Source organism: Salvelinus fontinalis, chromosome 3, assembly GCF_029448725.1.
Source record: "Salvelinus fontinalis isolate EN_2023a chromosome 3, ASM2944872v1, whole genome shotgun sequence".
NCBI classification, from domain to species: domain Eukaryota; kingdom Metazoa; phylum Chordata; class Actinopteri; order Salmoniformes; family Salmonidae; genus Salvelinus; species Salvelinus fontinalis.
This window is the reverse complement of record NC_074667.1, coordinates 12,959,671-12,981,577: the sequence shown is the minus strand read 5'-3', so window position 1 is coordinate 12,981,577 and position 21,907 is coordinate 12,959,671. Positions and strand designations below refer to the sequence as shown.

At 41.4% G+C, this 21,907-nt stretch overlaps 1 protein-coding gene across 2 annotated transcripts in view; it reads right to left on the bottom strand.

Moving 5' to 3' along the window:
* The window catches only part of LOC129839197 (inactive tyrosine-protein kinase 7-like), a 38,846-nt gene that overhangs the window by 12,114 nt on the left and 4,825 nt on the right, over positions 1-21,907 (bottom strand). The window contains exons 1-6 of one of the 2 annotated variants that reach the window (XM_055906516.1): positions 13,519-13,647; positions 7,238-7,534; positions 6,196-6,298; positions 5,594-5,778; positions 5,217-5,364; positions 293-423 (exon numbers count right to left, since the gene is read on the bottom strand). In XM_055906516.1, coding sequence (XP_055762491.1) covers positions 293-423; positions 5,217-5,364; positions 5,594-5,778; positions 6,196-6,298; positions 7,238-7,457 — 787 coding nt within the window. In that variant the 5' untranslated portion in view covers positions 7,458-7,534; positions 13,519-13,647. Of the gene's footprint in view, positions 1-292; positions 424-5,216; positions 5,365-5,593; positions 5,779-6,195; positions 6,299-7,237; positions 7,535-13,518; positions 13,648-21,907 lie in introns of those variants that run through there. The other variant, XM_055906508.1, reaches the window with a different exon arrangement.

Here is a 21,907-nt window from a genome sequence, read left to right as displayed (position 1 = left end):
AAGGGAGTGATAGTCCATGACATCAAAAAACAAAAACCATGAATTAAGACCGCAAAACGAATATCTTGTGTCCTAATCATGAAGGAAATGCAGTACACCACTCAACTGTAGAGTGGAACTGTTGACCCTGCCGTGCTAATCCAGCTAAAGATAGTGCAGATTAGCGAGGGATAACATTTATTAATGGAGTTAAACTGTGACAGGGTTCAGTGAGTTAGACATAAACTGAAGGATTCAAACAACTGTCTTGAGGCAGTGTGTCAAAACTGTGCATGCCTGTGTGTGCGCTTACCTGCTAGGTTCACGGTGGCCTCCAGAGTGACAGGGAGTCCACGGGGCCCTTTGGCCACACATTTGTAAAGCCCAGTGTTTCTGGGTTTCACCTGGGTGATGAGCAGGGAGCCATTGTTCAACATCACCAACCTAGGGAGGGAGAGAAAGAAGGTCACAACAAAATACAGACTTCATTATGAATATACTCTGGAAAGTTGGCCAACTCAGGAAAGAGGACCCGTTGTTTGTTTTACATTTTCTGTATATTTGTACATTTTAAAAGGACTCTTGGAAGAGATACTAATAAACATTAGCAGTTAGCAGAATTCACCTCAAAATGTCGACACGCATCCAAAACATAAACATAGGTATTAGAGGTCAACCGATTAATCGGAATGGCCGGTTAATTAGGGCCAATTTCAAGTTTTCATAACAATCGGAAATCTGTAAAAAAAAAAATCCACCTTTATTTAACTAGGCAAGTCAGTTAAGAACATATTCTTATTTTCAATGACGGCCTAGGAACGGTGGGTTAACTGCCTCGTTCAGGGGGAGAACGACAGATTTTTACCTTGTCAGCTCGGGGGATTCAATCTTGCAATCTTACAGTTAACTAGTCCAACGCTCTAACCACCTGATTACATTGCACTCCACAAGGAGCGAATGCAGTAGAAGTTGCTAGCTAGCATTAAACTTATCTTATAAAAAAACAATCAATCAATCATAATCACTAGTTAACTACACATGGTTGATGATATTACTAGTTTATCTAGCGTGTCCTGCGTTGCATTTAATTAATGCGGTGCGTATCGTTGCTCCAATGTGTACCTAACCATGAACATCAATGCCTTTCTTAAAATCAATACACAGAAGTATATATTTTTTAAACCTGCATATTTAGCTAAAAGAAATCCAGGTTAGCAGGCAATATTAACCAGGTGAAATTGTGTCACTTCTCTTGCGTTCATTGCACGCAGAGTCAGTGTATATGCAACTAATTTGCCAGAATTTTATGTAATTATGACATAACATTGAAGGTTGTGCAATGTAACAGGAATATTTAGACTGATGGATGCCACCCGTTAGATAAAATACGGAACGGTTCCGTATTTCACTGAAAGAATAAACGTCTTGTTTTCGAGATGATAGTTTCCGGATTCGACCATATTAAAATATAATTTCATGAAATCACAAGTCCAATAAGGCAAATGAAAGATAAACATCTTGTGAATCCAGCCAACATGTCCGATTTTTTTAATGTTTTACAGCGAAAACACAACATATATTTACGTTAGCTCACCACAATATCCAAAAACACACCGCCATTTTTTCACAGAAAAGATAGCTTTCACAAAACCCACAAAGAGATAAAATGAATCACTAACCTTTGAACAACTTCATCAGATGACAGTCATATAACATCATGTTATACAATACATTTATGTTTTGTTCGATTATGTGCATATTTATAGCCACAAATCGTGGTTTTACATTGGCGCCATGTTCAGAAATGGCTCCAAAATAGCAAAAGTAATTACAGATAGCAATGTGAAATACAGAAATACTCATCATAAACTTTAATGAAAGATACATGTTTAACATATAATTAAAGATACACTGGTTCTTAATGCAACCGCTGTGTTAGATTTTAAAAAATTACTTTAGTAAAAAGCACAGCATGCAATAATCTGAGACAGCGCTCAGCCATTCTCCGCCATGTTGGAGTCAACCGAAATACGAAATTACATCATAAATGTTCCCTTACCTTTGATGATTTTTCATCAGAATGCAGTGCCAGGAATCTTAGTTCCACAATAAATCGTTTTTTTTTGTTTCATAATGTCCATTACTTCTGTCGAATTAGCAACTTTGGCTAGCATGTGTAGTTCACGTGTCCATCGAACTTTACGTTAATGAACGAAAAATTAAAAAAGTGATATTACAAATCGAATAAACTGGTCAAACTCAGTTGAGAATCAATCTTCAATATGTTTTTCTCAAATATATCCAATAACGTCCCAAACGGAGGATTTCTTCATGTCTATATAACGCATTGCAGACAAAGACATCACATGCACAGTGTGCGTGGCCAAAAACTGGCAATATGCCTGACCTGTCACTCCAAAGGCTCTCATTCGGTCCCACATCAAGCTATATGCTTCATTCCACGTTCTACTGCCTGTTGACATCTAGTGGAAGGCGTATGAAGTGCATACAGATCCATAAATATAAGGCAATGCCTTTCACAGCGACCCATTTCATAATTTTCACTTCCTGTTTGGAAGTTTGCCTGCAATATGAGTTCTGTTTTACTCACATATATAATTCAGTTTTAGAAACTTCAGAGTGTTTTCTATCCAATAGTAATAATAATATGCATATCATATGATCTAGGACAGAGTATGAGGCCGTTTAATTTGGGCACCAATTCATCCAAAAGTGAAAATGTCACCCCCTAGTCTTAAGAAGTGAATGACCTAAGGCTCGTATTTCTGTGTGTTATTATGTTATAATTAAGTCTATGATTTGATAGAACAGTCTGAGCAATGGTAGGCACCAGCAGGCTCGTAAGCATTCATTCAAACAGCACTTTCCTGCGTTTTGCCAGAAGCTCTTTGCTGTGCTTCAAGCCTATCAACTCCCGAGATTAGGCTGGTGTAACCGATGTGAAATGGCTAGCTAGTTAGCGGGGTGCGCGCTAATAGTGTTTCAAACGTCACTCGCTCTGAGACTTGGAGTAGTTATTCCCCTTGCTCTGCATGGGTAACGCTGCTTCGAGGGTGGCTGTTGTCGTTGTGTTCCTGGTTCGAGCCCAGGTAGGAGCGAGGAGAGGGATGGAAGCTATACTGTTACACTGGCAATACTAAAGTGCCTATAAGAACATCCAATAGTCAAAGGTTAATGAAATACAGATGGTATAGAGAGAAAGTCATATAATTCCTATAATAACTACAACCTAAAACTTCTTCCCTGGGAATATTAAAGAATCATGTTAAAAAGGAACCACCAGCTTTCATATGTTCTCGTGTTCTGAGCAAGGAACTTAAACGTTAGCTTTTTTACATGGCACATATTGCACTTTCACTTTCTTCAACACTTTGTTTTTGCATTATTTAAACCAAATTTAACATGTTTCATTATTTATTTGAAGCTAAATTGATTTTATTGATGTATTATATTAAGTTAAAATAAGTGTTAATTCAGTATTGTTGTAATTGTCATTATTACAAATAAATAAATAAAAATCGGCCGATTAAATCGGTTTCGGCTTTTTTGGTCACCCAATAATCGGTCGACCTCTAATAGGTACACAACATGCACAAGCACACACAGCCATAGAGTGGATGTGTATGGTGGAGACTGCTTTAAACTAATTCACATCTAGGAGACGGTACTTAGTCATCACGCATCTGGTGTGTATGTGTTTATATCAAAAGATTGGACATACCTACTCATTCAAGTGTTTCCTTTATTTTTACTATTTTCTACATTGTAAATTAATAACGAAGACATCAACACTATGAAATAACACATGGAATCATGTAGTAACCAGAAGTGTTAAATAAAAAATATATTTTAGATTCATCAAAGTAGCCACACTTTGCCTTGATGACAACTTTGCACATTCAACCAGCTTCACCTGGAATGCTTTTCCAACAGTTCCCACATATGCAGAGTACTTGTTGGCTGCTTTTCTTTCACTCTGCGGTCCAACTCATCCCAAACCATCCCAATTGGGTTGAGGTCAGGTGATTGTGTAGGCCAGGTCATCTGATGCAGCACTCTCCTTAGTAAAATAGCCCTTACACAGCCTGGAGGTGTTTTGGGTCATTGTCCTGTTGATAAACAAATGATAGTCCCACTAAGTACAAACCAGATGGGATGGCGTATCGCTGCAGAATGCTGTGGTAGCCATGCTGGTTAAGTGTGCCTTGAATTCTAAATAAATCACTGACAGTATCACCACCAAGCACCCCCACACCTCCTCCTCCATGCTTCACGGTGGGAACCACACATGTGGAGAGCATCCATTCACCTACTCTGCGTCTCACAAAGACACAGCGGATGGAACCAAAAATCTCAAAGTTGGCCTCATCAGACCAAAGGACAGATTTCCACCGGTCTAATGTCCATTGCTCGTGTTTCTTGGCGCATGCAAGTCTCTTCTTATTGGTGTCCTTTAGTAGCGGTTTCTTTGCAGCAATTCGACCATGAAGGCCTGATTCGCCTGATTCGTCTCCTCTGAACAGTTGATGTTGAGATGTGTCTTACTTGAACTCTGTGAAGCATTTATTTGGGCTGCAATTTCTGAGGCTGGTAACTCTAATGAACTTATCCTCTTCAGCAGAGGTAACTCTGGTTCTTCCTCTCCTGTGGAGGTGCTCATGAGAGCCAGTTTCATCATAGCGCTTGATGGTTTTTGCAACTGCACTTGAAGAAACTTTCAAAGTTCTTGGAATATTCCGCATTGACTGACCTTCATGTCTTAAAGTAATGATGGACTGTCGTTTCTCTTTGCTTATTTGAGCTGCTCTTGCCATAACATGGACTTGGTCTTTTACCAAATAGGGCTATCTTCTGATTACCCCCCAACCTTGTCACAACACAACTGATTGGCTCAAAAGCATTAAGGAAATAAATTCCAAATTAACAAGTCACACCTGTTAATCGAATTGCATTCCAGGTGACTACCTCATGAAGCTGATTGAGAGAATGCCAAGAGTGTACAAATCTGTAATCAAGGCAAACGGTGGCTATTTTGATTTGTTTAACACTTTTTTGGTTACTTCATGATTCCATATGTGTTCTCATAGTTGTCTTGTCATAGATTTCTTCACTATTATTCCACAATGTAGAAAATAGTAAAAATAAAGAAAATGAGCAGGTGTGTCCAAACTTTTGACTGGTAATGTATGTATGTGTATATATCAACCCAGTCTTACCGGGACTTGTTGGTGATGAGCTCGTCCTGGTGGTACCACTCTTGGGTGGGAGGGGGCTCGGCGGTGAACAGGCAGTTAAGGAGGGCCTCCTCGTTCCGCATCACCACCAGGTCCTCAGGAACCACCACGGGACGAGGGAAACTCTTATCTATACAGAGGGTAAGGGGTGGGGGGGTGATCGTGTGAGTGTGTGGTATGAAGAGACTGAGAAAGAGGTATACAGTACATAAGAAAGGTCAAAGGGCTCTCTTCAGCTCTGGCTTCTATTCACTATGTTGATGCCAGTGGGGCTGGGTGTTGCTTTGCAATTAAACTATGGGGGAAAACTGCAATCCCTCCTCACCTCTTCTTTATTGAATCGTTGTCCATATACACACCTATGATATTGAGGGTGAAGTTGGCATTGCTGCACACGTGCCCGGCTGGATTTTTGGCACAGCAATAGTAGAGGCCATTGTTGTCTGGGCTGGCACTGGGCAGGGTCAGAGTTCGCTCCTTGTTGTTGATCTGATGGCTCTTCTCCGGCAGGCGCACACCGTCTCTGTACCAGTGGCATGTTGGTCTGGGGGAGGAAGACATGACTACGTAATATGCATGAGTGAGTTGGCACAAAAGAACAAGTGGAGACTGATGAAGGCTATAGTGGTTAAATCAGTCCTCATTGGTGACCAGTATATTTACTTTGTAGTTTTGACTAAATCAAGTGGGCATCGTTCTACATAACACAATGAAAGTCCAGTGAAAACACAAGGCAACGTGGGGACACACACGAGGCAACGTGGGGTCTTGTAAAGGCGTCAGAAGGCTTCAGTTCAGAATGCTTCAGCTGAACGAGTGTGCTCGCATACTCAAGAGGTTTTCTTGAAAAAGGAAAAAAAAAGCGGCAATAGTAGTGTTTGTTTTAATATGCATTAACTCATCCGAACCGTTTCGGCTGGGAAGCATGCAGACACCTTAAGGCCACGGTTGTGTTTCTCACCGTGGGTGTCCATCGATGTTGCACCTCAACGTCACAGGGGCAGAGCTCTCGATGTCCTGCTCTGATGCAGGATCCTTCAGGGTCACCCCACCACTCTCTAGCCCTGTGTGACAGACAAATCAAGACATTATCTATCGATCGATAGAGAGAGAGAGGTAGGTAGAGTGAGTGTTAAAAAAAAAAGACAGAAGGTAGAGAGCAAGCACAACAGGAAGAGAGAGAGATGGAGGATTTTAAAAAAGGAGTGTAAAAAAAAAAAGAAGCTGTCAAACCCCCTCTTGCTGCTCATTAACACAAACCAGCCATTCACACCTGGCAAACTTAGCGCCAGCTACCAAAACAGCCCCTTCCCTTTAAGCTGACCTTCCCTGTTCTGTGACACAGCCAGCCAGACCAGCAGGACGCTGCAACTTCACAAGCGGTCCATCTTGGCAGAGGACATAAAGGACAGCTTTGTCCGCCCCGCACTCAAAATAACCTCTCACGCGGGCGTGACTTCGTTTTTTGGTCCAGTGGAAATAAGAGTTAGAAAAAGGAAAGCACTGGCTGGTTCTCGTAAGAGTCTTCATAAGTATGAGGCAGCGTTTTCTTAGAGCTTCAGGAGATGTGTTTGATGCCTGTTATATAGATGGAGGTTGTAGAGACACACATGGGAGGACATACATATTGAGTTGACATCTGGAAGAATAAAACTAAATACAAGTTTAAATCTATGGTTGCAAGGCAACTGTCAAAATTCAAAACAGGTAGGTCTGCATAAGGTCTAATTGCTCATTGCTGTGCAGCCAATTCAATGCATTTGGCAAAATTATTGCAGTAACATAGATAATTATGGCTATCATTTGTTATTACACTGTCACCCATGCTTACATTGAGTGCTAGACTGAGTCATATCAATATCGGAAATATGTGTATGGATTTAACAATTGCACATCTATTTACAGTATTTTGGTTATGAACACTCAAGACACTGATTTAAGGGAAGGGCTTACATTGATGAGAATTAAGTAAGTAAAATGTTGTAGTATTTAAGTAAACTCACATTTGATGTTGAAGGACGCCTCGGTGGAGCGCTCCTCTTCTCCCGTGGCATTGTTGGCGGCCAGGCACTGGAAGGTCCCGGCGTCCAGCACGCGGTCCACAGCGGTGAACTTGAGGTTGCCGCCCTCCCGAAAGAGGCGTTCCGTGTCGTTCACCGCATCGCCGTTTTGCAGCCAGCTGTAACTCACGCTCTCCGCGTCGCTGACCTCGCAGCGCAACATGGCACTCCGGCCGTGCAAGGCATCCTGGGACTTGGGCTCCTTGGTGAAGTGGAAGGAGGCAGCGTGAACAGTGAGAACTGGAGGATATAGAGAGAGAGAGAGAGAGAGTTAAAGGGAGGAATTTATTGTTAAGCTCTGACGTGTTACGCTAAACCCCAAAATTATTCAGTTCACAACAGAGCCTGTATTTAATGCACATACAAATTAATCTTATTTTTCTTTCTTGAAAAGATGAAGTTGTCCACTGGCAGCTGGGAGTAGAGAGACAGACACCCAGGTGTGCTGCAGTAAGACAGACAAAAAGACAAACACCCAGGTGTGCGGCAGACAGACCATGGGCCCCAGTTTCTCTAGACAAGGTTCATAACTCCTCAGCCTCCCTCTTGCTGAGTGACATGCCAGGTATGTACTCTGTCATCCCAAATAATAACCATGTCTCCTGCAAGATCATCAGTTTCCCCTTGCATTGCTACATGCACAAAAAATGCTGTCCAGGAAATTTGGGATGTTGCTACACACCCCGCCAATGAACTTCAAAGTGGTTTGGATGACACAACACTCTAGGTGAGCTGTAAATAAGAAAAACGTTCAGAAAAATTAACTATCCTTTTAAGTGTGCAGTATAAGCCATTAGAACACCCTATAGGACATTGCCACGCATTACATTAAAACAATACTTTGTTGTCCTTTCGGCTTGTTTAAGAGGCATGCAAATGTCCAGATTCCAAATTGAGCGCAAGCAAATCAGACTTTCGCGCAACTCATTCATTGATGTCAATGGGAGATGTGTGCAAAAAAAAAATGTTACACAAGCGGATCAAGTCAAACTACTAGAATAATAAGTGTGTACCTTCAAATGAATAAATGCTAGTAATACTAAGTATGAATTTCAATGAAGGATTTGTTTTTCTCCCAATGTCCCAGACGTTGAATAGAGTGCCACTGATCCTCAGTGATTGGCAGGGCCTGTCTGGAACTCAGAGCTGCCCATTCATCCAGACAGACGACTGCCTGAGACCGAGACGGCAGTCTGTCTCGCTCCAGTGACTGGTTACTGGGGCCCAGGCCGAGCGAAGGCCCATGCTGGGAGCGGGACAGTCTGCAGTGGGAGTGGGAAATAAAGCCTCTGCTTTCCCATGGAGCGGAGGGTGGGGGGGAGAAAAAAATAAAATTAAAATAAATAAATAGCACAAGTAGGCTACACTTTTAATGAGCAGAAAGGATGAATGACTGGCACTCAACTGAGCTGATAGTGTTTTCCCCTAATGTTTTCGTAGGTAGGCGGGCCCTGTGCCATCACTTAGTTGACCCCCCTCACTCCACCCTGGCATGCATACCACCTTACTTTGGGATTTTGCCTCTGTTGGTGTGGAGGTTGCTGTGTTTTACAAAGTGTGTGTGTGGGGGGGGGGGGCAATAAATGGCTATGACATACTAGATTTGCCTTTTTGAGTGCTGAATTCGTCATAGTTATATTATGTTCGGTTTCATAAGTCTATCAACAATAAATGTACTGTAGTGTGATAGTGACATACAAATGTGTGTGGAATCGAGAGACTGGTTGAAAGAACAACTAAACAAGAGTGTATCCTGAACAAAACAGTTCAACTGTACCCAATGCGGCTGCACCTAGTCCTGTCTCTTTTTAATACACACGGACACAATGTCAACACATCACAGGTCGAGAGCGCATACCAGCGAGGGGGATGGAATGCGGAGTGGCATCTGCCTGGCTTCAAGAGGATGAGGTATTCATTCATACCCCTCAGCCTTGGATGAATGGGACTCCTGGGTTACCCGGAAAAAGTGACACAGAGAAAAAGTGTCTGAACATGCATGTATTTTACTTACCTGTATTAAGAAAAAAAAGTTGAAGCATATTAAAAGCAAATTCTTATTTACAATGATGACCTGTCCAATGACTTTGTTCTGGTGGGCTATCATGCTCCCCCTCTTTCTATCCAAAATTAAAAGCCCACAGCCTTGCTAGCTACAGAACTCCAGTCAATTACACACTGGAAGTACACAACACGCTGTGTTCTCACTGATTCGAGAATGGTTCTATCATTGTAAGTACCTAGTGGAGTCTAATTGAGACTACAGGAAGAAGAGTAGCCCTTGGTGCCCAATAACAATGCCCCCAAGACTCATCTCTTTGGCTCTGTACTAGCTCTCCCACGTCCTGTGATCCACTAATATATAGAGCTAGACTGTGTGTGTGTGTGTGTGTGTGTGTGTGTGTGTGTGTGTGTGTGTGTGTGTGTGTGTGTGTGTGTGTGTGTGTGTGTGTGTGTGTGTGTGTGTGTGAGATACACACCACAGTCTAGCTCTCTCCTCTACAGGGGAGGCCACATTCCAAACTTAGTGCAGCCAGAGGGGCAGGACAAGCCATTATCTGTGCCTGTTGCTGCCATGGAGATAGGATCCTCTCAGGGAATACTCTTGATTAAGAGGGTACCAATACTCAGAAGAACTGAACAGACTAGAGAATAGGGAGCCATTGCTGCAATGTAGGCTATAGCTATTCAGTCTACTCAGACATCCATTATTCAAAACTACAAGTCACAACAAGTGTAAAAACAGAGCCTTTTGAATGGAGCTGAATGGTGGGCCTAATAACAAGACAACCAATTTAAAACATACAAGGTCTGTAAAATGTATGTAGGTTCAGACATTTTGTGAAATAGCACAGTTACAAATGGAAATCAAACTGGATGGACATCAGAAATAGAGGAAGGACTAAAAACAAACAAAATATAACTACTGTAAAATAGATTGTGTCTGTAAAATGTGTATAAACTGAAGGTAGAAGCCTAAATGTTGTTTATAAGTTTACTCCAATTGGGTGAGAGGTGGCAGGGCTTGCAGGGAATAAAAAAGTATATAAAAAAAAAAGTATGTATATGCACACACAGTTGAAGTCGGAAGTCTACATACACCTTAGCCAAATACATTTAACCTCAGTTTCACAATTCCTGACATTTAATCCAAGTAAAAATTCCCTGTTTTAGGTCAGTTAGGATCACCACTTTATTTTAAGAATGTGAAATGTCAGAATAATAGTAGAGAGAATTACTAATTTCAGCTTGTATTTCTTTCATCACATTCCTAGTGGGTCAGAAGTTTACATACACTCAATTAGTATTTGGTAGCATTGCCTTTAAATTGTTTAACTTGGGTCAAACATTTCAGGTAGCCTTCCACAAGCTTCCCACAATAAGATGCGTGAATTTTTGGCCCATTCCTCCTGACAGAGCTGGTGTAATGGAGTCAGGTTTGTAGGCCTCCTTTCTTGCACACGCTTTTTCAGTTCTGCCCACAAATATTCTATGGGATTGAGGTCAGGGCTTTGTGATGGCCACTCCAATACTTTGACTTTGTTGTCCTTAAGCCATTTTGCCACAACTTTGGAAGTATGCTTGGGGTCATTGTCCATTTGGAAGACCCATTTGCGACCAAGCTTTAACTTCCTGACTGATGTCTTGAGATGTTGCTTCAATATATCCACATAATTTCCCAGCCTCATGATGTCATCTATTTTGTGAAGTGCACCAGTCCCTGCTGCAGAAAAGCACCCCCACAACATGATGCTGCCACCCCCATGCTTCACGGATGGCATGGTGTTCTTCGGCTTGCAAGCGTTCCCCTTTTCCTCCTAACATAATTAATGTTGGTCATTATGGCCAAACAGTTCTATTTTTGTTTCATCAGACCAAAGGACATTTCTCCAAAAAGTATGATCTTTGTCCCCATGTGCAGTTGCAAACCGTAGTCGGCTTTTTTTAATGGCAGTTTTGGAGCAGTGGCTTCTTCTGTAGATATAGATACTTTTGTACCCGTTTCCTCCAGCATCTTCACAAGGCCCTGTGCTGTTGTTCTGGGATTGATTTGCACTTTCGCACCAAAGTACGTTCATCTCTAGGAGACAGAACATGTCTCCTTCCTGAGCGGTATGGCGGCTGCATGGTCCCATGGTGTTTATACTTGCATACTATTGTTTGTACAGATGAACCTGGTACCGTCAGGCAGTTGGAAATTTCTCCCAAGGATGAACCAGACTTGTGGAGGTCTACAATTGTTTTTGTGAGGTCTTGGCTGATTTTTTTTTTTTTTCCCATGATGTCAAGCAAAGAGGCAATGAGTTTGAAGGTAGGCCTTGAAATACATCCACAGGTATACCTCCAATTGACTCAAATGATGTCAATTAGCATATCAGAAGCTTCTAAAGCCAATACATAATTTCCTGGAATTTTCCAAGCTGTTTAAAGACACAGTCAACTTAGTGTATGTAAACCTCTGACCCACTGGAATTGTGATACAGTGAATTATAAGTGAAATAATCTGTCTGTAAACAATTGTTGGAAAAATTACCTGTCATGCACAAAGTAGAGGTCCTAACCGACTTGCCAAAACTACAGTTTGTTAACAAGAAATTTGTGGAGTGGTTGCAAAACGAGTTTTAATGACTCCAACCTAAGTGTATGTAAACTTCCGACTTAAACTGTGTGTGTGTGTGTATATATAATTTATATATCCCAAAAAATATGGGGGATTGGAAATGACGCAGACAATTGCATTGATGGAAGCAACAATCTATCCTCAATATTAAAGCTGATCCACCCTTTAAAGATTATTTTTTAATCAAATATATATGTAAGAGCCTGTTGGTGTCATTCAAAAGCCATTGCAATTGATAAACAAACTAAAATCTAGGCTATTCAATAAATTACCTCTTGTATTTAAAGATAGAGTTCATTCGGATGTTCTCTCAGAAAACAAAAGAATGGTGATGCCAACTTTTATCATAAGAAGTGGTGAACTAGCGGTCACAGAGAAATCTAACATTTCCTGCATGGTCCCCCTACCACAGACTTAAATCGGGGAAATTTGTCTTCTTTCCTCGCATGAAAATGCAGTGAACAGTTTGGGGGTTGTATATGTAAATCTTGCCTGCACTTTTTCCACAGGAAAATAAACAGGGTGAATGTTCGTGTGACCTCCAGTGTGCACCGTCAGTCTGTTTGTCGCCATTGCTGTCTCTTCTGATTGGGGAAATTTACTCGGCAAAGAAATTAAATCAACAGACATGTGGTGACTCGCCGTGCTGCATGGAATCAATTGTGCAGAGTGTAGCCAAGCAAGCTCGTGAGAAAGAAGATGCCTAAAACATGTTTCATGTCAAGAATTGTTTGACCAGAGATGGTACATTTACCAGAACATCATGTTGGACCATTGGAGTCCAGTAGGCTTTATTTTCAATAGATTTTCAGAGATATCAGGAATGGCAAGAGTCTTGCACATGTAAAGTGTCTACAAAATCAGTGTCTAGGTGAGGACCCTAGCCTCTACAGAAATGCCTGGCACTGCAACATTCCTAAACCTCTTCCTTGATCCCAGGGCAGGAATTTAGAGTTCGAAGTGACAAAGGTGGCATTCATGGATACTGGAGTAGTGGAACTATACTAACCGAGTGTAAGCAAACCTGATTGGCTGAAACATGAACCACAAATGGAACCTGCTGCTGCATAAAACACTGCACATTACATCACATCTGGGATCTGATCAGAGATAACCTACCTCCCAAGATTGAGCTAAATAATATTCATGTGAACCTGAAGATGCAAATCTTGCAGCAAATAAGTTGGTGTCAATCGATATAAGTCCATTCGGTATAAATTATGCACTAGGAGCTTTAGGGAACTGGTCTTTCTCTTCCAGCTCGTATAGTGGTACCCTACTAGTCTCAAAGCTCAACTTGGCTGTTAGTGGCAAAAAGCTCCTGTGGTTTCTCCCTCTCTCTCACAAAGGAGGGCTTTGATGCACAGCGGTCAATGACCCTCTGGTGTAAAGATACTGGGTCTGTGACCAGTTCCATTTGAGATACTTACAAGGCTTGGTTGCGGATGCAGGGACCTCCCACCAAGCACTATTGACAGTAGGCAGGAAAGATTGGCACAGAAACATTTTAGGTTTAATTCACAAGACACAGAATGCTGTGGAATGTGAAAACGGCCGGGAGAGACCACAATGGCATATTGCAGAATAAAAATGAGAATGTTACCTTACAGAGGAAGCCCACAATATAACTTCAAACAGACCAATTTCGATGCTATATATCAGGGGTAAGGATGACTCCATGGACGTAAGCAGACTCATATTCAACAATGGCGTAGAGTTGATTTGGACCATCTGTCCACTAAAAAGGAGCCAAGCATTAAATTGAGCCATGGTTAAAACAAAACCACCCTGTGAAATATGACCAGAGTGGTTTGTCCCACCGGACACTGAGTAGAGGGGGGGTGGGGGTCCATAAATGACAACAGCCTTGTACAGAAATTTGAGCTTGCCACAATTATTACTAAAGTTTGTTTCACCATACCCACGGTTCGCAAGGCTGAGGAGCATCGTTATGCAAATATACAACAGTGGAAACTGAATCTCCAATTGTCCTCATCACATCCACTTGAGATTATGCCATAGGAGCATCCAAAAAAACAAGTCATCGAGCTACGTGGCTGTCGAGGGCGAGAAGGCAACTTATTAGAGCACTTATCACTTTCAGCTGCAGATTTCCCTGGGGTAACCTAATAGTCCAGAACAGCCTAATAGTCAGGCAAGGCAGTTGGGCCTGGGGTATCACACTGGGCCTGGACCCCTCAGACAAACTGCCATATAAGGGTTGTGTGTGGGGGGGGGGGGGGGGGGGGGGCTGCAGCTGAATGGGGTAGGTGGGGGTTCACAGGGCAAAGCGGAGGGCCCGGGCAGAGAAGGAAGGTGTTTGTGCAGCTGCTCCCAAGTCGAGGGGCACAGTGTCAGGCTGGACATGGCTAAACAGGTGCCCGCTCTGAAATGCCTACAGATACTAAGATTAACCAGTGGGGGACTGCGGTCCATTGGGACAGTGCAGTAGGAGTAAGTCACCCTCCATTTAATAACACAGTCCAGATTGATAGACAACAGGCAAAAGGGGAGACCTGGAGGGGGCTGGTGGGAAATCCACTCTTATAGGGGCAGGATGCCAGTGATTTGGCTGCTGGGAGAACATTAGGCTCTGCAGAATCTTGGTCAGTCAGTGGCACACAGTCAATGTCTCACGTCAGATGGCTTCACTCCTCCGCGACGCGCGATCCTCAACCGGTCTCTCTTGTAGGACGTGGAACTCATTCAAAATTGAACATTGAGCATCCGCCATTCCAAAAATTCTAAACAGTTACTAATTTGACATCACTGTGCTCTTGCATGACTTTCCATGAAATAGGAAGAATAACTAGCTAGCAAAATAACTACAAAATGTTGTGACAGTGATTAAGTAGTTTGCAAAAATATAAAAATAAACCGGTGGCTATCTTCTGCACAAAGGCTGTGCAAGGACGTTGGTTGCCAGTGCAGTGACTTGATCAGCTGTAGAGCTAGCTTACTGACATGAATGACAAAAAGTTTGGATTACCCTGAAGTTGTAGACATGCAGCCCCACAATTATGAAGAACTGAGAAATAAGAAATCTGTCTGTAGGATCAGCATGTTTCCCCGCAATCGTATCGGTGGGTCAGCTGAGCACAGCAGCTGACTCGGGAAGCTACTGCAATGACTCGTGGCAGAAGAACAGCTACTTCATGAAAACTCATAATAATGTAAGCATTAGCTAGCAGTGCTAGCTACAGTAACTTGCTGGAAGACTCAACATTGTGTGCAGCACTAAGTTAGCTGGTTAGTTAGCAGCACCGTTTCAGTCAAAGATGATTTCAGTGACTGGTTCAGCTAACGTTAGCAAGTTAACGTTGGACACATTTATTCTAGCTTTCATGCTTATAGTCAAAACTACAGGAATACTGCTCATTGAAGCACAATAATCCTTAGCTAGATGTAAAATGGGGCGACTAAGACTTCAGCAAAAAACATTAGACATTTGTTTTAACTTAGATTAATTGAGACAGCTTTGATGAAGAAATTGAGTCTCGCAGACAATGTCACGTAGTTAATATTTTCGAATGTTATGGCAGCCCTTGTATCCAAACTACTTTTGTTCTATCAGATTACCATTTGCGAGATACGTGTTGATTTCGCCTGAACTGATCTGATGCAAGACAATGACACTGAGTAGGATGTTGCTTGAAGGATTTATCAGACATTGCTGTGTTAGGGTAAAATAAATCAAGTGAGATTAGGATGAAGTAGGCATAGGGGTCAATTTTATCTTAACCGCTAAACGTGTTTCCAGGATAAATTGAAAATAATAACAATGTTCCACTCAAAAGGAGGAGTGCAGCAAAGAAGCGCCCAGCAATAGGATGGAATAGTGCTGGGTGATATGGCCTAAAAATCGTATCTCGAACTTATGGGCGATTCACGAGATATACACTACCGTTCAAAAGTTTGGGGTCCCTTAGAAATGTCCTTGTTTGAAAGAAAATCATTTTTTTGTTGTCCGTTAAAATAACATCTGTGCTAACATAACTGCAAAAGGGTTTTCTAATGATCAATTAGCCTTTTAAAATGATAAACTTGGATTAGCTAACAATGTGCCATTGGAACACAGGAGTGATGGTTACTGATAATGGGCCTCTGTAAGCCTATGTAGATATTCCATTAAATCAACCGTTTCCAGTGACAACAGTCATTTACAACATTAACAATGTCTACACTGTATTTCTGATCAATTTGTTATTTTAAAAAAATGGACAAAAAACTGTTTGCTTTTCTTTCAAAAACAAGGATATTTCTAAGTGAACCCAAACTTTCGAATGGTAGTGTATATTCTTTTTATATTCTCTAAATAAACGTTGTTGTACAATTAAAAAAGGTAAAATAAACCGCATTTCAAATAGTCAGCAATAATCGAATTAATTCACGGCGTGAATCTATTTGCTAGGTAACAAGGCAGAACAGTTGAATTGTTATGACCACACCTGTCTGTCTCCCAACTGTTTGAACAGCTTGCTAGCCTGTCCACTGTTCAGATGTTGAAATCAAGTGGTTTACCTTCATTCTCAGAATGAGAACAAGTTGCCAATTAATTATTTAAATTGTATTTGAATGCTTATTGCACATTTATTTAAAAAAAATAAAGACTACACAGCTAGTATAACAGTCTTTAGCTAAAATGCTAACGAGCATTCATTTTCCAGAATCAATGTTCATTGACACTCCTGTTTTAGTAGTGTCTGCTCTGCGCACAATTTGAGTAGTTGAAACATAAAAAAGGTATTGTTTGAAAGGTTAACTTCTTTATTACAATAAAAATAGTGTCTAAGCATTTCTGTGTCCATTTAACAGATTCTGTTGGACCAAACCTCAAATAGCGAGTCAGAGGAAGAATTCATCTCTCAACTTTGTTGGTGTGGGAAGGGGAGGGGCTTGGTGTGGCAGGGGGAGGGGCTTGGTGTGTGTGTGTAAATAGACAGGAAAAGGTGAAGCGAGAGGTTTCACTATTGCCCAAAATAAGCTTGTCGCCTGCCTTCCCGCGAAGGAGAAGAGAACAAAAAGACTACATGAGAACAAGCGAACATTAATGTCCATAAAAACTAAAAAACTAAAAATAACTTGATTCTTGCGATACAGGCATTTGGAATATCACACAAAAACATTAACTGGAATTAATTCGATATAGCGCCCAGACCTAGGATGGAACAGTTCTTTGAGTTGCATTTCAGCTGTCTCTTCTGTCCTGTCATCACATGGCATGAGATTGTATCGGAGGCCGTTGAGACTTTAAATTCTTGGTGAACCGTTCCCTTCATTTAACGCAGGGGCCCAGCTGTGAGATGGATACTCATCTGTGGCCAAAACATTTATGAGAATACCCTGCACTGCACATACAAGGGACAAAACAGCTGGAGAGAGGCAGGCGCAGAGATGGGTGAGAGCGTGCTATGGCCATACATGGTCATTTTCTTGGTGGAGATTATGTAAAAGTATATAATTACATGACACGACTAAGACACAAATACTACAGCAAAGACTACTGAATTTGAGCTGTAACATAAAACAAATTAAACAACCTTAGCTTCACCCCCCCCCCCCCCAAATTGCCACTAAGTGGAACATACCAAGAGTGGTAGACTTTACAACTCCCACTAAGCATGGCTCCAACCATTTACAAGGGAGGGGGGCATTACTTTCTAAATTTAAAAAAGTCAACGACAATCAGAAATTCAACACTTCTGAGCCATTACACGAAAACGGAATTACGCCTTTTGAAAATTAAACAAACGAACAATACACAAAAGTCAATACTAACAATTTCCACTGAAAAATTTACAAAATATTTACATAAACAAATTTAGTGTACAGATGCTAACTTTTTTTTACAGAATGACAGTAAAATCTCCCTCAGGTTTTTATGCGACTACGTTTGTGAAAAATCTTAAATATCTGCTCTGAATTAAAATTTAAAGATGTCCGCAGAAAGAATGGGGTGTCAGCTATGACATAGCACCTTGAGTTTGAAAAAAATCTATTTTGGTTATTGATCCACAGTAAGTGAAGTGGATTTACACCTGGTAATTGAATTAGACTGATCTGTACTACACAGAAAAGCATAATTATGGATATGAATGTCGGTATTCTGGCGGGTAGGAGCATTGGTCCTGTAACAGAAAGGATGCTGGATCGAATCCCAGAGCTGACTAGGCAAAAATCTGTCGTTCTGCCCCTGAGCAAGGCAGTTAAACCCACTGTTCTTCGGGCGCCGAGGACGTGGTTGTCGATTAAGACAGCCCCCTGCAACTCTCTGACTCAGAGGGGTTGGATTAAATGCAGAAGCCACATTTCAGTTGAAGATATTCAGTTGTAGAACTGACTAGGTATCCCCCTTTCCCTTACTCCTCATGTTTCACAAGTTTGGACATCACAGCGCATGCAGCACAGTGGACTGCAGTAGAATACAGTATAGTAGAGTACATTAGAGTATAGTTCAGTACAATATACTGTTCTCTACTGTACTGTAATACATTTCTGTACTGTACTATATTTAGCCGACTAAACTCAACAATTTACGATGGAGTTGAGCAGCAACTAGTGTGTGGGCGAACTGCAGCATAAACCCACGAATTGTCCAGGGTAAAAGCGGCCTATTCTTTGCATCCTGAAATGTGTAGTTATACTCCACTGTGCTCTACTAACTGTAATGTGCTATCAAAACTTGTGAAACATACATCTATGACATATTCAGTCCGGGCCGTCTATGGACGTTAAACATCAAGGCCAGGGTGGACTGACCAAATTTAAAACTACTTTTCAACATCCGTGAATGTTGGATTTCGGTCAGAGCGTTAGGATGCGGGTTACAGGGGGCTCATTGGTAGTGTCAGTAAGAGCTGGGAGAGGTAACATTAACTGGACAGTGTATGTGAGAGAGAGGTTTCACCACTAGACAGCAGAAGAAAAAAACTGTTATGAGCTGAACATAACAGTATGACAGTGGAAGGGAGGACGGTAGCAGGTGACCCAACTATGATTTGTGACTATTATGATTTCCCATTGTAGCCAATTCAGTTGCAGTAATTCCATTACTGATTTTATTGGTAATTCAGTTACCAATTTGGTAATGCAATTACGAGTTTTATTCACTTAATAATTCAAATAAAACTGAAATCAGTAAAATCACTATAACTAAATTGGTATGTCTACCATTACATCTGTGAACTTTAATTATCCACCCTCATGAGGGGAGACATTAAAATATCTTAAAGATATGTCCGTTTTTGGTTACGGAATGAAGAGGCACAAGGCAAAATTTCTTAAACTTTAGAATGTAAACAATTTGTGTGTTGATATTAGTTGGCAGGGGTTTTGATGCATTTCTGATAACATCTTCAAGGGAAAAAAGTCTTACATTTTCTATCTGATCCAGAAATCTAAGCATTTACTTATGCCTAATTTGACATGCTCCTGGAGAAGAAAAGAAAACCTTTCATGTGTACCTCCATCCTTAGAGTCCAGGGCCAAGTTTACGGCCCTGGAAGAGTCAGGGGTCCAGCCACTTTTCTCATGTGAGCCTTAGGGCTTTCATTTTACTGTTTGCTGAACTGGCTTGAAGGTGATAAAGTAGCCTACTCTCTGTTTTCGGAGGGGGCAATAACAATGGATGCACCAAAACCAGGTTACAACCCATCTCAACTATGCCCCCCTCCCCCCCGGTATGGCATCTGCCGCAGGCAGCTCAGACATGGAAGTCTATACAGAGTATGTGTTTTCGCTGTGAGATTTAGAATGCGATGCAATTAGCTGTCCCGTGAGGGGAGGGGCGGGGGGGGCTAATTGCATTGCCTTCTAAATCTAGTCACAAATCACAGTTGGGTCACCTGCTACTGTCCTCCCTTCCACTGTCATACTGTTATGTTCAGCTCATAACAGTTCTTTCTCTTTCTGCCAGTTGGCAGTGTTGACCTCATGCTGTGAGAAGTGCAAGCGACTGATGCGTACCACAGAAAGCGTGGGGCCCCCGACAAACAAACAATACCCAAAACATCACACAAGGAGGGACAAAACACAATAAATGTTAAGGGAGGTCAACAGCAGAGGATGTTGAAAGTCAGAAAAATGTTTAGAAGACGAGGCTTGGGACGTTCACAGTCATGCAACCCGGCAGTTTTTCAGACCTCAAATGTTGATAGTCTTGGCATATTAACCAAGTAATTATTTCTTCTCACAAACTCAATTGGCGGGAAATGTGTGTCGTACTGAAGTTCAATCTATCCTCCACAGTAAATTCCACACGCTTCTCTTTATATTACATAAAATCTAGAAAGCCTTTGGTGCTCGGGGAATGTTGTGGGATTTCTAAATTCGGCTCTGGAAAGAGATGGAGCTTAATGAAAAGCATATGGACTTAAATTTAATTACACAAATTCTGATCTCATAACAAGAACCACTTGTTCTCTCTGCAGAGCACTCAGGAGTGTCACCAGGCAACTTCACATTGGTTCCAGGCAGGCCAACAGACTAAAATTGTCCCTAAAACAAGTCTCTCCAGACAGCTCTTGAGAGGAAAGGGTTCATATGCAAAAATGGGCAAAACATCTAGCAATAAATATTGTTTTACCACAGAGACTCAAAAAAGGTACAATCACTCATGTCCCTAGTTCTTCAAACGGCTCTGACTGAGCTTGTTCTGGGGTTGCGAAGTGTAAAATCAGCTCTTCTCCCCTGCTCGTGACCTCTATGCCCTGGAATCAGTCTGTGTGGGTTTCCCTTGATGATTGTGACCTGCGAGCAGTCATTGGTTTACCTCATGTTCAACAAGAGCCATGCATAGTTGTGATTGGCTTTGTAAAACAGGGTTCTTTCAATCTTGAGGTGCTGTCCATTTCACATGTTATTGTCATTTTAGAGGAGCATGAGGGGATGGCACAAACAAACAGTAGACCACTACTTTGTGTATACTTTATACACTGCATGAGTGATTACTCTTATTTCATTACTTATCATTCGCACAAAACCCAAGCAGTTCTGGGAGTGTGTTATTCAGGTTTTATGTGCAAGTATTTGATGACAGGCTTTCCCCCCCTCTTTATTCTATCTGTAAAGTCAAAAAGCAATAATTTGTCAGAAAAATATTCATACATAAGTCTTCAATAAATGAAATCATTAATTTGTCACATGCTTCATAAACAAAAAGGTATAGACTAACAGTGAAATCCCCTCAAAAAATGGGGGGGGGGGGGCTGTAAAAATCTCTATGTGGAATTGTGAATGACATCTGCCCAGCTTTCCGAGTGTACTTTACAACATGGAAACAGTCCACTCCCAGTCAGCAGCACTGAGGTTTGCCAGGGTCACAGGGCTGTATGCTCCTTGACTGATATGGTGCCAATGTGTGGCTGAAAGACAAGCCCATGTCCTAGCTTTGGCAGAAAGCACATCTAAAAAGGTTGACATTTTGATAAATCGGTGAAGAAATGTTGATGGTTGACCTCACGCCCAACAGACTATGTTAACGGAGAAGAACGAAGTTAAGTAAAGACAATGGAATCATTCAACAAATTGGGTCATCAAAGTTATTCTACAAATGATGACTCAAATCCCAAAGATATTGTATGGAAGATGCACTCTTCAGGTTTTAATCCTTGTTGCAACCAGTGACTCAGCTGTTGCTTTCAACCCAACGTTTCCCGGCTATATAAAGGAAATTGGAGCAGTTTTCAGAAACAGATCCTCCTGAAAATATCCAAAGGAGCCTACTTCAAGTGCTAAGCTAAATATAGCTTCTTTTTTTAACCAACAAAGCTATTTCCTTCAAAGAGTGAAAAAAGATTACAAAAAATAAGCACCCAAGTATGCCAGAGTAACAGTTTCACACACAGATGTAGTTTCCTAAATTGGTTCTAAAGAATGCCCCATTTAGCAGGAAAAACAATAGTGTTTAACCAAATGCTTTGAAATATTTAAAAACACATACTACCATGAGTCTGGAAACCAAATATTTCTGAGCTGGTTGTTGTTTAACAGTT